Source organism: Arachis ipaensis, chromosome B1 (genome assembly GCF_059453495.1).
Source record: "Arachis ipaensis isolate K30076 ecotype BB chromosome B1, ASM5945349v1, whole genome shotgun sequence".
NCBI classification, from domain to species: Eukaryota; Viridiplantae; Streptophyta; class Magnoliopsida; order Fabales; family Fabaceae; genus Arachis; species Arachis ipaensis.
The window spans coordinates 139,994,277-140,009,619 of record NC_142436.1 but is presented as its reverse complement, the minus strand read 5'-3'; the positions used below and the strand labels follow the sequence as shown (position 1 = coordinate 140,009,619).

The 15,343-nt window shown below is 36.4% G+C and overlaps 1 protein-coding gene across 1 annotated transcript; it reads right to left on the bottom strand.

The window, feature by feature from the left end:
• Nucleotides 1-13,557: 13,557 nt before the first annotated feature.
• On the bottom strand, nt 13,558-14,880 carry LOC107613141 (uncharacterized). The gene has a single exon (XM_016315001.1). The coding sequence runs from the start codon at nt 14,878-14,880 to the stop codon at nt 13,558-13,560; it is 1,323 nt and encodes a 440-aa protein (XP_016170487.1).
• Between the last annotated feature and the right edge of the window lie 463 nt (nt 14,881-15,343).

The following is a 15,343-nucleotide window of genomic DNA, read 5'->3' as shown; positions in this document are numbered from 1 at the left end:
TTAAATTCATTTGATATTAATATAATAATTTATAACATAATTTATATTATTCAATTTAGTCATTTATTTATTATCATATCTGAAATAATATTGAAAATTGAATGCTAATTAGCTAAATAAATAGTTATCAGATTTTTTTTTCATAAAATCTTGAGATATTTTAATTTTTCATCTATATAAGAATGTGTTTTATTTTACCCCAAAATCAAATTAGTGTATGAACCCTCTTATAACATTTTGATATTTTCTTTATGGCTCTCTTTAATTAATAATGGTTTAGCTTTGACTCTCTTGATCTCCTTTTTTTTTAGAAATATTTAGTAACTAAAAAATATTAGTAAAAAATAGTAAGAACTTGCCTTATTTAATATTTATTAATTATTACAACAATTAATGAATACTAAATAAAATAAGTTTTGACTGTTTTTTTTTTGTCTCCTTAATATTAGCGTTTTTTTTTTTATTTTAATGTTCCTCAACAACCATTGACATCAATGATCTGTCCATGTCACATAAGAGAACATCTAATAATGCATAATTAAAAAGTATTACAAGAAATTTGTCAGATATTGTTAGATTTATCGACGAATTTACTAAAAAAAATCGTCGGGTGGGACACTTGTAATATCCACCTCTTTTATCGTTTCTGGTTTTAAATTAGCACAACACATACACTGAACACTCATATGAAAGCACTGATTGTTTTCCAGAGTGAGAGTGGTGGAAGTTATAACAGTCCCTGAAGTAGGTACCGGATTTCTGGTACAACAGCAGTTAGACAGCTTACTTACCATCTTTTTGAAGAACGAACAACAAGTATTCATCATTGACTTCACTTTTCGGCGGCCTCCTCTTCCTGTTCTATTGATCAAAGGCATGCGGCAGCGCCGACATGGGAAAGCCATCAGAAAGATTTCGATGGTAAGGGTGGCATGATCTCAATCGAGAGTCATTTCTCTTAGTGACTGACGAATGAAATCAACCAGACCCTCACTTACGTCAATTGTTTTTTTTTTTCCTGTGCTTTCCCTCTTCTTTCTTCTCTATTGACATAAGCTAGGTTCGCACTGTTGGTGCTTTCTGCCAGATTTAGTGTCGGAATAAATTTGACAATTGGCAGATTTTTTTTCATCCGATACTAATTACTATAAAAAAAAAATTTTGCCAGTAATTTTTACCGTCAGATTTTTTTTCAGCAAACTTAAATTTTAAAGATTTTAAAAAATGTGTTTAAAAATTAAATATATAATTTTAAATATTTAAATTCAATAATTTCTAAACTAATAAGTGAAAAAATACAACACTAATTAATTCAGATAATAATAAACTTAAAAACTTAACAAAGATAAGTCAATAATTAACTCAAAAAATAAACAAGTTAATATTAACTTAGAAAATTAACAATAATTAACTAATTAACTCAGAAAATAATTAACTCAAACAACACTAAAATAGAAATCGGAACAATGTAATTAGGGATCTTATACTTGTAGATTCATTCCGAAGAGCAACACCAAGTCCTATTGCTCTTTCTATGACACCAATGTTCTTACTTGAACTGATATCAAACTACATAATTATCACAGGATTTAAAAATAGAATCATAAAAACAGAATTAAAAATCAGAATAATAAATACAAAACTTAAAACACAAAATCATCAAAACAGAATTAAAAATCAGATTTATAAACAAAATTTTAAATACAAAATCATCAAAACATAATTAAAAAAATTTAAACCATCACTAACAATTTCAAAAAAATAGCTGAAGCCATCAGTAAGGAAATAGAAGAACATTAATCAACAAAATAATCAGGAACTAACCCGACACAGAGGCCCCATTCTTGAGGACGACAGCGTGGAGGAAAGTCTTGCTGTGTGTGGAGGACGACGATGTCCGGTGTGTGTTGCTGCTGTGCGTGGAGGATAGTCAACGACGGCTACTATTGATGCGTGAAAGACGATGACAGTTGCTGCTGGTGCGTGGCGCCGTGGAGGAGGACGGAGAGAGAAGCGCTTCAAGGATAAGGGAAGGAAAGGAAAGGGTTGCTTCACCGTAGAACACGGGTCAGGGTGCTGTGGGGCAACATCGCCGACGGAGAAGAGGGAGGAATTTCGTCGCTGTGAGAGGTTGAGAGAGGGAGAGAAAATTCGGCGCTCGGGGAATGGGGGTGTTTTGACGCTCTGAAAAATGAGACCGAAGAGAGAGGAGAGGTTTAAAGAGAGAGTCTGTCTTTCAAAATGCGGAGAGATGGTGTGTTATTTCAATTTAAAATAATTTTATTGACGGATAAATCTGACAGTAATATATTGCCTGTAACCAAAACGCAATGTTCCATTAATTGAGCTTTACCGACGGATTTATCAAATAATTATTCCAACGATAACGATCGTGCTAATTTTTTTTTCTCTAAATATTATCGGTGAATTTACCGTCGAAAAATTGAATTCGACAATAATTTTTTTATCCGAAAAATTGATTGTCAAATCTGCCTATTAATCCACTGCTAATGTTCAATGGTCAATTCAATGATATTTTACGGTTTTCTTGTAGCGAAGATATTAAGAAATTTAAATTAAAGCAAATAATAAAAAAGTATAAATGTAGCACATAATTAAAATCATAGATAGTATATAACATTTGTATAGCATATGAATCTTATTTTATTATTAAAGTAATAACGTATCAAATCAACACACTCACACATGCACACAAATTCTAAAAATAAACGTAATTTAAAATAATTAATTAAGTTAACGTAAAATAAGAAAGATTATTAGCCATAATTCTAATTGATTATACTTAATAAATTAGGCTAAATAAATCAAGAAGCACTATCAAACTCAAAAGAATGTCATGTTAGTAATTATAAAATATTAATTAATTTAAGAATTCAACTATCTTATACTTTAAGAATACATATTAAAATTACTAATCGAAAAAGTTTTTATTAAAAATACAAAATATTTAATTTTTCAATACATTTATTTTATATTTATTTAAAAAATTTAAATTTTTTTACTACTACTACTAATAATAATAATTTTATTATGTATCTTTAGAATATGTGTTAACTAAATTTTTAATATAAAATAAAAATAAATAATTAGACATAAGTGTAATTAATTACATTTAGTGAATTAGCTCGCTAAATAAATAAAGAAACACTACAAAAAAATTGTCACATATGCTATTAATTAATTGATGATAATCTTATATAATATTAATTGGACTAATAACATTATTTATTTACCTACTTGTTATATGCTTTGTATTTTTTTCGATAATATTAAAAAAAATAAAAAAATCAGTTTAAATTTATCCCATTTAATATTTATTTATTATAGAATATATTAAATAAAATTAAAAATAATAAATTTTGATAACTTTTAACTACTATTTTTTTATTATAAAATATTTTTGTTTTTCGTTTGCTAGCTTTGTGGATTTTTTATTTTAATAAATAAAATAAATATAATAATTACTGAATTAAATAATTTTAAAATTTGTCACCAAAAAAAAATAATTTTAAAATTTATTATCGAAATTCGTTACTCTATCTTATTTCATTTACACTATAAACGAAATAATTTTATACGTATCTCGTTTACAGTATAAACGAGATAAGACACGTGGATATCTTATCTTGTTTACAGTGTAAACGAGATAAGAGAGGACGACGGCTATATATATAACTTGTTTACAGCGTTTGACCGGGTACCAGTTTGAACTTTTTAACTACTTTCTCCTCTCTTTTACCCTTTTTTGACCATATAATCGATAAATTCGACGATGGTGTACGTAGCTGGTAACAACTGAGATATCAACAGGCTGAATGAGACTTCGCATTATGCCGGGACAGCTGACTTTGCAGTTAGTTCTGTTGTGTTGAATTTTATGCAATCCCATATAGATATATGTGTGTATGTAGCCATGGTTAGGATAGTCGTCAAGAACTAGAATATAGTTTGTATAGTTAGGAATAGGTCACTGGTAGAAATTTAAAACTCTCTTTTATTTCACTTGTGTTAGGTTGTTATTACATAATTATTAGTTTGGAACTTTATTTTATTTCTTTTAGTTTCGTCAAATTTATAATTAGTTTTTTATTTTTTTTAATTTAGTTATTATACTACTTTAATTTTATAATTAGATTTTTTTATATCAAATATATTAAAACTAACAGAATAATATTTTTCTCAAAAATATGTAGCTAAATATCTAATTATGTTCTTAATTATAAATATCTATAATTTATAAAAAAAGTATTTATTTAACTTTAATTTTTTTATACTGAAAAGATCTAATTACAAAACTTAAAACATTGTAGGAATTTAATAAAAAAATATAGAAACCTATTTAAAAATTTAGTGATATTATAAGAACCGTTAAACTTAAAAGAACCAATAAAAGTTTTAAAATTACATATTGATAATTATGAACATATATTTTTTCTACAGAGGCCTCGCCTTCTACTGTCCCAGCGAGTGAGTCATACCCTTTCTCCACCCGACACCATTGTCCCGTATTCGAGGGAGGCTGGATTCGGGGACACGGTGCCTCTCAGGGATTTCACATTCGACAATGCCCTGATTAAGGCATCCGTGAAGCGATGGCACGCAGAGACCCACGCGTTTCATCTTCCGTGGGGTGAGGTGACTATCACCCTGCAGGACGTGGAGTACCACCTAAGGCTACGCGTCCACGGGACCCTGTTGGGGGTGCTTCCGTGACTTCGGTAGGTGGTATCAGACGGAGACGTGGCAGTTGGTGGAGCAGCTACTCGGTGCCAGGCCTCTGGTGGCTCCACAGCTGGCGGCGCATGAAGCTCATATGGCTGCGGGATTGTGTCTGCCAGATACCCCTACGGACGACCCAGAGACCCTCTGACAGTATGCTAGATGCTACATCATGTTAGTGATCGGAGGATATCTGATGACGGACAAGTCGAACAACTTGGTCCATCTGCGTTGACTCCCACTTCTTGAGTTTTTTGGGAGGTGCCAGGCGTTGTCTTGGGGCTCGGCTGTGTTGGCTTAGACGTACCAGTCACTGTGCTCGGCGGCACACTGAGGCATCACGGACATTGCTGGCTGTACTCCACTGTTGATGTCCTAGATATACCAGAGATTTTTTCAGTGGTGTCCACCGGAGTGAGCGTTCTACATGTATCCTATGCCTGTGAGGTAACAACTATTTATATCTTTATTTAGTTATTAATTTGTAACTTCTTACGACCTTCTTCATAATGAACTACTTTTATTCTTTTGATTGGTGTCAGGTTGGTTGCACCAGTAGAGCATATATCAGCATGAGGCCAGGGTCTTGCGATGGAGAGTATCGATCGATAGGTTACGATTCGATGAGGTTAGTACCATGTTTGACACCACCACATTTGCATAACGAACTCACACGCTGAGTGCGCAACAGAATCAGATTCTCACACTCAAATATCACTTCATTGTCGCCATTTCTCATACGACAATTGGAATAAACACAAAAAACTATGTATACGTTATTACTGGCCATTATTGCCTTCTTTTTTTGAGAAAAACAGAACAGGAGAAGATATGAAATGAATGTAGAGAATACTAAAGATTAGACATCCTTTTATAGTTACTGAAAAATTGTCTCACTAGATCTCGTTTACACTGTAAACAAAAGATGTGTAAAATTATCTCGTTCACAGTGTAAACGAGATAAGAGAGGGTGAGAGATTTCGGTAACAAATTTTAAAATTATTTAATTCAGTAATTATTATATTTATTTTATTTATTAAAATAAAAATCTGTAGCTTTGCTGGTTGTTTTTTTTTTTTCTTTGTTTTTTAATTCTATGACTATCTCATTGTCTTATTTAACGGTGAATGACAAACCATAAAATAATATTTATTTACCTACTCACTGGGAAATTTTTTAAGAAATTCACAAAACAAAGAGAATTATTTAAAAGGAAAAATTAAAAGGATCCAGAATTGTTCTCTTAGGTAGTATTTGTTTTATAAAACTAGGACTGAGACCGAAATATTATCATTTAGTATTATATTTAATGATTAGAGATTAAAACAAAAATTTTTGAAAATACATAAAATTATAATTTTTTAAGATAGAGACTAAAATTTTAATAATATTAGTCTATGTTAAAAAATTAAATAAAATATATATAGTAATTATTATTATAAATATTTTACAAAGTTATAATTAAAATCAAACTCTCAAGATTTTTAATATTAAAAATAATTAGTATTTGTCTTAATCAATTTGAGTTTGTTGAGTGATCATCTCACTCGTCCGCTTAAACAACTATTATGAGTTAGAATCTCGCCTTGTGTGTGTAGCAATCCATTGGCTAAAGTCAGGGCAGATTTTGCTTAGGACAGGCCAGGGCATGGTCGGGTTTAGGGTGTACCCGCTTCGGATATATACATATAAACACTTTTTAGGAATTAAAATTTGCCTCACATCACAGATTCATTGATTCACAGTTTCAGTCCACACTCTATAGCCATGTAAGAGAAACCCAGTCATTCTCACCCGGAGTCTTCTTCTTCTCAACTTCTTCACAAAAAATCTCATAGCTCCCGTCATCGTTGTTGTTGAGCCCATCACCGCCTACCACTTCACAGCTCCTATCTTCCTTCACAGCTCATGTCGCCATCGCTGCTTATCCTGTTACCATCGTTATTGAGCCCATCGCCACCTTTCTCCTGCCGAGTCCCCCTCTCTCTCTCTCTCTCTCTCTCTCTCTCTCTCTCTCTCTCTCTCTCTCTCTCTCTCTCTCTCTCTCTCTCTCTCTCTCTCTCTCTCTATGAGTCTGTTAAGTTCTTCTCTTCTTCTTCCACAAACTCGTCACTTAGTTGTCGTCGCTATAAGCCCATGCATTATCGTTGTAGTTTCATCTGAGTCTGTCACCGAATAAAATAAAATTTTTATTCAAATTGGACCAGTTGAAAATAGGCATGCATGAGATTATTTTGCATATAATTTCTGAATTTTCTCATCCAAATTTGATCTATGTGGTTGAGTATTTTAGTATAGCAATCATCGTGGTTTCGTTGCGACATTAATGTGATAAAGTTGTGATAATTTCATAACTAATATATGAGACAGACCATATTAACAAAGTAATCGAGGAAATAACATTCAGATGTGTGCATAAAATTTATAAGATGTGATTATTTCAGGAAAATATATATGTATAGTCCAAGTTGAAGATTTTTAGAAAATTATTATTTTTTAATATATTTATGAACAATACTTATATTAATTATAATTGCAAATTAAGTAATTTTACATTAAATGACTTATATAATGGTGATCTCATTTATTGTCATAAATGTTGAATTAAATAAGTCATCATTACTTTTGATTTAGATAAATGAGATTAAAACCATAGATACTATTTTATTTGAGTTTTAGAGTTTAATGAGTATCACACTCAAATATAAATAATGACTTCAGAATTTTGGTCTCCAACACATCAAACTCGTCTCCGTAGTTCTTTTCTCACAGTGGAGTTGTGATTCAGCCCTATCAGAAATAAATAAGGTTTTGGTTGACGAAGATCAAAGAACCACAAGAGTCAAGCTCTCTGATCTCAATCATGCTCTCGAATGAAGGGACACTTTCGTGTTCTCAGTTATATTTTTTAATGATTTAACATGGATGATCTTAAGGTTGAGAAATCCTAAATTTTTTAGATAATATAGAATTTTTATTCAATCAAATGATGAGAAATAATTTTATTGAATTAAATTATATTAATATGATCATTGGATGATAAAGAATACTAGAAAAATAAATAAATAATATTTTAAAAGTATAAAAATATTAAATTATTATTTCAATTTACTTTTTTAATCAACAACAATAAATATCTTGAATTAATTAAATTTTTACAAAAAATTATATACCTAAAATAATTTTATTTTTTCAAAAATATTTTGAACATACAATGGTTCAATGAGAGGTTGACTATTGAGAATTGAATATAATATTTTTAAATTCATATTTTCAATAAAAAGATGTACTTAGTTCTATCCATCCTAAATAATTCTATATTCAGTTATTCACTATTACTTATCTATCTAAATAATTCTAACATTGATAGAATATTATTTAGATGCAAAAAATTTAAAATATATTTATTCTATTTCAAAAATCAATATTCATATTTAACTTAGAATTTCAACAAATATGGCAAAAAATATTATATTTTTTAGTTAAAAAATTAAAATATCTATAAACATATTTTTGTGCTTTAGCTTTGGATTTTTTAAAAAAATTTGGCAAGTTAATGAAATCAAATCATATTTCTATAACATATATAAAAATGTATATATATTGCACATAAAGAAAAAATGTTAGATGTAATAAGAACAAATACATAAATTAAAGTAAAATTTAGAAAAAAAAGAACCAATAAAATATTATAAAAATGTATATATATTGCACATAAAGAAAAAATGTTAGATGTAATAAGAACAAATACATAAATTAAAGTAAAATTTAGAAAAAAAAGAACCAATAAAATATTGAAGGAAAAAAATATAAATAGAAGAGAAACAAAATTATTAGACAGAAAGGAAATAATTTAATAAATTTTATGTGTATATAAAAGAGGAATAAAAAGAAGATATACCGTACCTTTTTTTAATTTAGCAAGATTTATGGAAATAAACACATATATAGAATAAGAGAATAAAAATAATAATAAGAAGAAACTAAATATTTGAATTAATATCAAAATAAAAAATAATAAAATAATGATAATCTATTATAATCTTAATCTTTTAATATAATTAATTAATAACAATATAATTAGTCTACCATAGTCTTAATCTAATCTTTTAATATAATTAATTCTAATTAAGTAATTAAATAAATTAAATATAAATATGTCTAATCTAATCGTATAAAAAAATAGTAGATTTTTTACAATTAGACAAATTATATATATATTGGGAATAAAATGTCACTTTAAAAATGAGATTATTATTATTAATAACATACAAATATTAAAATTGTATTAATGCATTAATTGAAAGACATTATTAGAATAAAAAGTAGCAAGAATTAAAATAACTGAAATTTATTAACTTTAATTAGTTAAATTAGCATAAAAAAAAAGAGATGATTAATCAGATTAAATAAATTAAAAAATATTATTGAGAAAAGAAAATATTACAGTAATTATATTACTAATTTTTAAAAAAATCAATTCAATTCGTTCAAATTTTTATTTAAAATAGACCATTAAAGATCACCAATGAATAAAAATGAATGAGATATAATAAAGAATAATTTTGGTAGTATAAATAATTAAATTAAATTATTATATACAATTTTTATTTTTTATCTTATTATGATTTAAGTTAACATTAATGGTAAAAAAAACTAATTTTAAATAGCCCCAATTTTTATTTTACAACATAATTAAAGCACAATTCATACTTTTTTATTTTGTGATTAATTAATATTTTTTAAATTTTTTAGTTAAGTCTTCTATATTTTATGATTGATAAATTTTCTCTACAAAATACAAATTTGTGATGAATTATTACTGTTCGATACGTCGGGTTACCAGACGGTTTAGATGTGAAGATGGGTCCTGCCTTGGTCTGAGTCCTGGGAACAGTTCGCGCTATCTGCTAACTTTCCGAGCTCTCGATGGGTTGAGGGGGTGCCACCTGCAATGATACTCCGACGCCCAAGTCAGTGTGGAGTGCAGGTGGAAAAAGAGGGAAGTTATGATGACGTACCTTGGGGGAGGGGTAGGACCCTCCCCTTATATACCCTGTCAGTAGGGCGGGCCCCACAAGGGGAGGCCACCTTCCAGGAAGCTTCGCTTCCCCCAGTTGTCAAGCAGCTGTCAGTCAGGACGCGTATTCGGGTCCTGGGTTCGGGCGGATTGTAAGCGCCGACCCAGCCGTATAGGCCGGTTAGTTGCGGGTCGGGCGGTAACCCTGCTCAGCTGGGCTGGGCCATAACAGTGCCCCTAACGCGCCAGATGCGGATGTAAGCGCTGTGTATGGCGCGTTCCCTTTCTCCTTTTGCCCAGTCGTCGTCTTGCCAGTCCCTCGTGATGAGGACGCGCCTCCTACGCGTGCACAGACCTGTTCGTTGTGGGGGTGCGTCCTTTGTCGCCTTGTTTACCGCGCCGAGCATTTAATGCTCTTAATGGCAGTTCAAAACTCTGTGAGAAAAGACCATTATACCCCTGCCTTTCGCGCTTCTCAGGATTGGTTTTTTTACAGTTTCCATTTGGTTTTGCCTCAGTTCCACTGCATTTTCATTGCTTTCTCCTCTCTCTTGCAAAAACCTCCATCGCAGACCCCTGCTTCATCTAGATTCTTGTCAGTTCTTCGATCCCTTTCCATTATCATCCTTATCCTGGTAAGCTTCCTGTCCTTTTTCTTAGTATTGGTGTTTATTTTTCGCTTTGCATGCGAGTTTGGTATGAACTGCTTGATGCGGATCGCGTATCCTCTTGTGTTTTAGCATTAGGTAGGAACTGTAGGGGGTTACCATTTTAGGATTTTGTTTTTTCGGCCTTCTTATTTCAAGGATTATGACTGATGGATAGGCAATCTGTAGTTTTCTGGTAGTGTCGTAGCTTTCTAGTAGTACTTCCGACCTCCCGGCCTTATAGACTGATTTTGAGTGGTGCCTCACTGTAGGTATGGATCAACGTCGTGTCGTAAGGGTCGTGAGGCCGGCTCCATTCGAACGGTACGCCTGGGTAACGTCGGACGTAAAGGAGGCCCCAAACCAGATGTCCCTGGAGGAACTTGAGGAGTTCTGACAGGCCTACTACCTTTGCGGAGGAACCGACGAGGAAGCTAATTACACAGCCTTCGTTCCTGCCGATAACGAGCGTATATATGAGTTAAATCTGCACTCTCCCCAGGTTCCCGATTGGATGTGGTTGTATAAGGCCATGTTTACTCGCCTAGGAGTTCGCCTTCCCTTCTCCCCTTTTCACTTCAGATGGCGCTACTTAATTGTTGTGACGTAGCGCCATCCCAACTGCATCCGAACAGCTGGGCCTCCATCCGCTGTTTTGAGATGGTATGCGAGTACTTGGAGCTGCCGATCTCTATTGAAGTATTTCTTTTCCTTTTCAACCTGACAAACCCCTCGAAGGAGGGGAAGCTAGAAAAGGTTATATGTCCTTTCGGGCGGCCCAAGGCCGGCGAATCTTTGGTGTGTTTGAAGATTCCTTCCATGGTTTTAAGGACAAGTACTTCAAGGTCCACCCAGCCGAAGGTCGGCACCCCTTTTGGTTGAGTCTAGAAGGGAAACATCGCATACCGATGTACTGGATTTTTGGGGCAGGGGCCACTGCTTTTACCAAGATAACATACAAAGGGTTGTCTCCCGAAAAGAAGAGGGTTGCCGACGTCTTGTTGGCTGTTTTCGGGAAAAATCTTGTCAACCCTCATCTTCTCATGGGTGACCGGGATATGGCCAGGAATTATATTCGTTAGTATTTGTCTAGCTTGTCTAGCGATTTGTTTTTCCTTGCATATTGTTTTGGTTTATCCGTTGTTTTGGTTTATCTGTCCGATTTGACGATTAGCTGTTTTCCGTGTTTCGCTGCAGTGTCGATGTCTGCCGAGGTGACCGGACTCGAGGGTTTGTACAATACCTTTTTGGCCGGTAGTGATGATGATTCCGCTACCCCTGCTCAGGAGACCGCTGCCAACGACGTCACTGAGCCGGAGGTCCAGTCCCAGTTGGGCCAGGGGGAGGGGCCCGGGGGCAACGCCTCTTCGAGTCCTCGGCTGGAGGCAGGGGATGGCTTTGGCTCACGACCTGACGGGGCTGAGAAGGAAGGTGAAAAGGAAATCTTCCGCCAGCCTCGAATTTGAAATAATTGAGGAGCCAAGGAACAAGAGACCGTCTTCCAGCCCGGAGGGGGCTCTTACTGTCATGGAGAAGATCTTTGATGCTGGGAACTTTATCGATTCCCAGCTACTTCCCGGTACAGAGGACTTCTTCTACGGTGGGGACCTTGTTTCGCAGGCGAGGTGGATGTATCGCTGCTTGCTTCGAGCTATTGCGATTGCGAGGAAGGAGGAATTTGCCTTAGCGGGGGCACGGACTCTGGAAACGAAGCTTGAGTCTTCAGTCAAGGCCAACTCCAAGTATAGGGATGAAGTGAAACTACTTCGGGAGCAATTGGCTGCTGCCAAGGAGAGGGCCAAGGCGGCCAAGGAGAAGGCTAAGGCCGCTAAGGAGGAAGTCGAGACTGCTGAGGAAAAGGTGAAGACTGCTGATGCTTCTGTGGCGCGCCTTGCCGAGCGGGAGCTTACTTTGGAAAGTCAGCTTAATGCTGCTCAGGGTCGGGTGGTCTCCTTAGAGAAGGAGCGTGATGAGGCTCTCTCTTCAGCCAAGACTGCTCAGAATGAAGCTGTTGAGTTCAAGAAGAAGTATAAGGACACCGTCAAGCAGGGAAAGAATGCTATCTTGATGACCGAGGAGGCTCTAAAGGCACAAGTAAAGCTCCTGGCCCCCGAGTTTGACACCTCCAGCGTTGGCATTTTCAAGACCATCAGGGATGGCAAAATTGTTGATATACCGAAGAAGTGATTTATGTACTTTTGTAACTCATGTACTTTTGTGACTTGTAGTCTTTCCTTACAATCTTGTCAAACTATTTGAATTTGTTCGCCGTTGGTTTGATGAAAGTGTTTATTTCCCGTCTTGTCAGCGTTTACTTTTCCTTATTTTCTTTATCGTTTGTTGGCATTAACTTATTTGTTCATGAACGTTTTGTCGTTTAGTTTGTAATTCGTGGAGCCGGGTTATGGCCTTTACCGTTTTAGCAGCCGCACCTTGTGGCGTTTGTCGCTTTTGTGGTCCCTGGGATGATCAGCCCCGAGACCGTTTATTCGTTATGGTGCCTTACTTAATAACAAGCAGTGTAAAAAAGCAAATAATAATAAAGGGGTGGAGAGTAGCAATGGTAACTGATTTGAATGTAACATGATAGCAAATACGACAAGTAAAAATTGACAAGTAATTCGTCATAAAGCATTCTTACTAAATTGGCGCGTCTATTCTATGAGTAGAATCTTCTCAAGTTACTCGCATTCCACGTTCTCGGGATTTCCTTGCCGTCTAACCGTTCTAACTTGTAGGCGCCCTTACCAATCACCTCTTTCACCCTGTAAGGGCCTTCCCAGTTAGCCGTCAGCTTGCCTTCCCCGGGTGTCGGGACCCCAACATCATTGCGCCTTAAGACCAGGTCGTCCCGCTCGAATTCTCTTTTGAGCACCTTGGCATTGTAGCGCATGGCCATTCTTTGCTTTAGCACCATTTTCTGATAGATGGGCCATCTCCCTTGCTTCATCCACCAAGTCCTTTTCCACGGCCTCTTCGACTCCCCTAAGAGTAGTCGTGGGCTCGGCTCCCCGACTTCCACAGGTATTATTGCCTCTACCCCATACGTGAGTCGGAAAGGTGTTTTCCCAGTGGCCGATTGTTGGGTTGTGCAGTAAGACCACAGGACGAGGCCAGTTCATCTGCCCACGCTCCCTTCTTCTGGTCGAGTCACCTCTTGAGGCCCTGCAGGATGATCTTGTTTGCAGCCTCCACTTGTCCATTGGTCTGGGGGTGCTCTATTGACGAAAACTTTTGCTTTATCCCCAAAACGGCAAGGAACTCTCCAAATTTTTTATCAGCAAACTGCATCTCGTTGTCCGAGATAACGGCTTTTGGGATGCCGAATCTTGCTATTATCTGTCTCCATACGAACTTTCGACAATTCGCTGAGGATATGCTGGCCAACAGCTCTGCCTCTATCCACTTTGTATAGTAGTCAATCGCCACTATCAGGTACTTGACTTGTCCTGACCCGACCGGGAAGGGTCCTAATAGGTCAATTCCCCATTGTGAGAAAGGTTGGGAAGTTGTGAGAACGCTAAGTTCGGTTGCTGGCGCTTTGTGGAAGCTGGAGTTTTCCTGGCATCTCTTGCACCTTCTCACGAACTCCTTAGAGTCCGCCATCAGAGAGGGCCAGTAGTATCCGGCTCTGATGAGCTTCCTAGCGAGGGCCTTCCCTCTGATGTGGTGACCGCAGCATCCTTCATGGACTTTCTGGAGGACGTACTCCGTTTGGTCGGGGTGCAGGCATTTCAGCAGTGGTTGGCTAAGTCCTTTTTTAAACAACTGGCTCTGTATGATTGCATACTTGGCCGCCTTTTGTCTTATTGTTTTGGCCGCCTGCTCGTCGCTGGGGAGCCTGGCCTTTCCCAGGAATTCGATGATCGGGTCCATCCAACAAGGTTCTAACTGGGTTAGCTGTAGCACTACTGCTAGTTCTTTCATCAATCCTTGAATGAGGGACCGGTTGCCAGTCCCTGGCTTTGTGCTTGCTAGCTTGGACAGGAGGTCTGCCCGTGTGTTCCTTTCTCTCGGAACGTGTTGGATCGTGACCTCCTCAAATTTCTTGCTCAATTCTTTGACTTTCTCCAGGTACCTCTGTAATAGTGAGTCTCTGGCTTGGTAGGTTCCATTGATCTGAGAAGTAACGACCTGCGAGTCACTACACACTTCCAGTCTTGTGGCTCCGACTTCCCTTGCTAGAGCTAGGCCGCCCAGCAGGGCCTCATATTCCGCTTGGTTGTTTGACACCAGGAAGTCTAATTTGATTGACTGCTCGTATATAACTCTAGCTGGGTTCTCCAGGATGATTTCTGCTCCTCCGAACGTTTGGTTAGATGCTCCGTCAACATGGAGCTTCCACTGTGTGCTCGGCGCCCCGTCTAGGTCCCCTGTTACTTCTACCAGGAAATCAGCCATGGCTTGAGCCTTGATCACGTGCCTGGGTTCATACTGTAAGTCATACTGGGAGATTTCGACAGCCCAAGTCATCATTCTACCTGCCAAGTCGGGTTTCTAGAGTACTTGCCGGATTGCCTGATCCGTCCTGACGATTACTTGGTGTCCTTGAAAGTACTGCCGCAGCCTGTGCGACGATGTCAGGAGCGCATATGCCACTTTCTCTAGCTTGCTATACCTTAGCTCTGCTCTTTGTAGTGCTTTACTCACAAAATATATTGGTTGTTGAGTCTTCCCCTCTTCTCGCACCAAGACCACCGCCAAGGCCTCGTCGGTTACTGCCAAGTACAAGTATAGCGTTTCTCCCTTCTTAGGTCTTGCGAGGACGGGTGGTGCCGAGACTATTTATTTGAATTGCTTGAAAGCTTCTTCACATGCCGGGATCCACTCGAACGCGATCCCCTTCTTCATCAGGTTAAAGAAGGGTAGAGCTTTGGCCGCCGACGCGCCGAGGAAACGGGATAGTGCTGTGAGTCTGCCCGCCAACCTTTGGACA

Coding starts and splice junctions, on each gene's coding strand:
- LOC107613141 (XM_016315001.1), bottom strand. CDS start 14,880: ATGACTTGGGCTGTCGAAATCTCCCAGTATGACTTACAGTATGAACCC.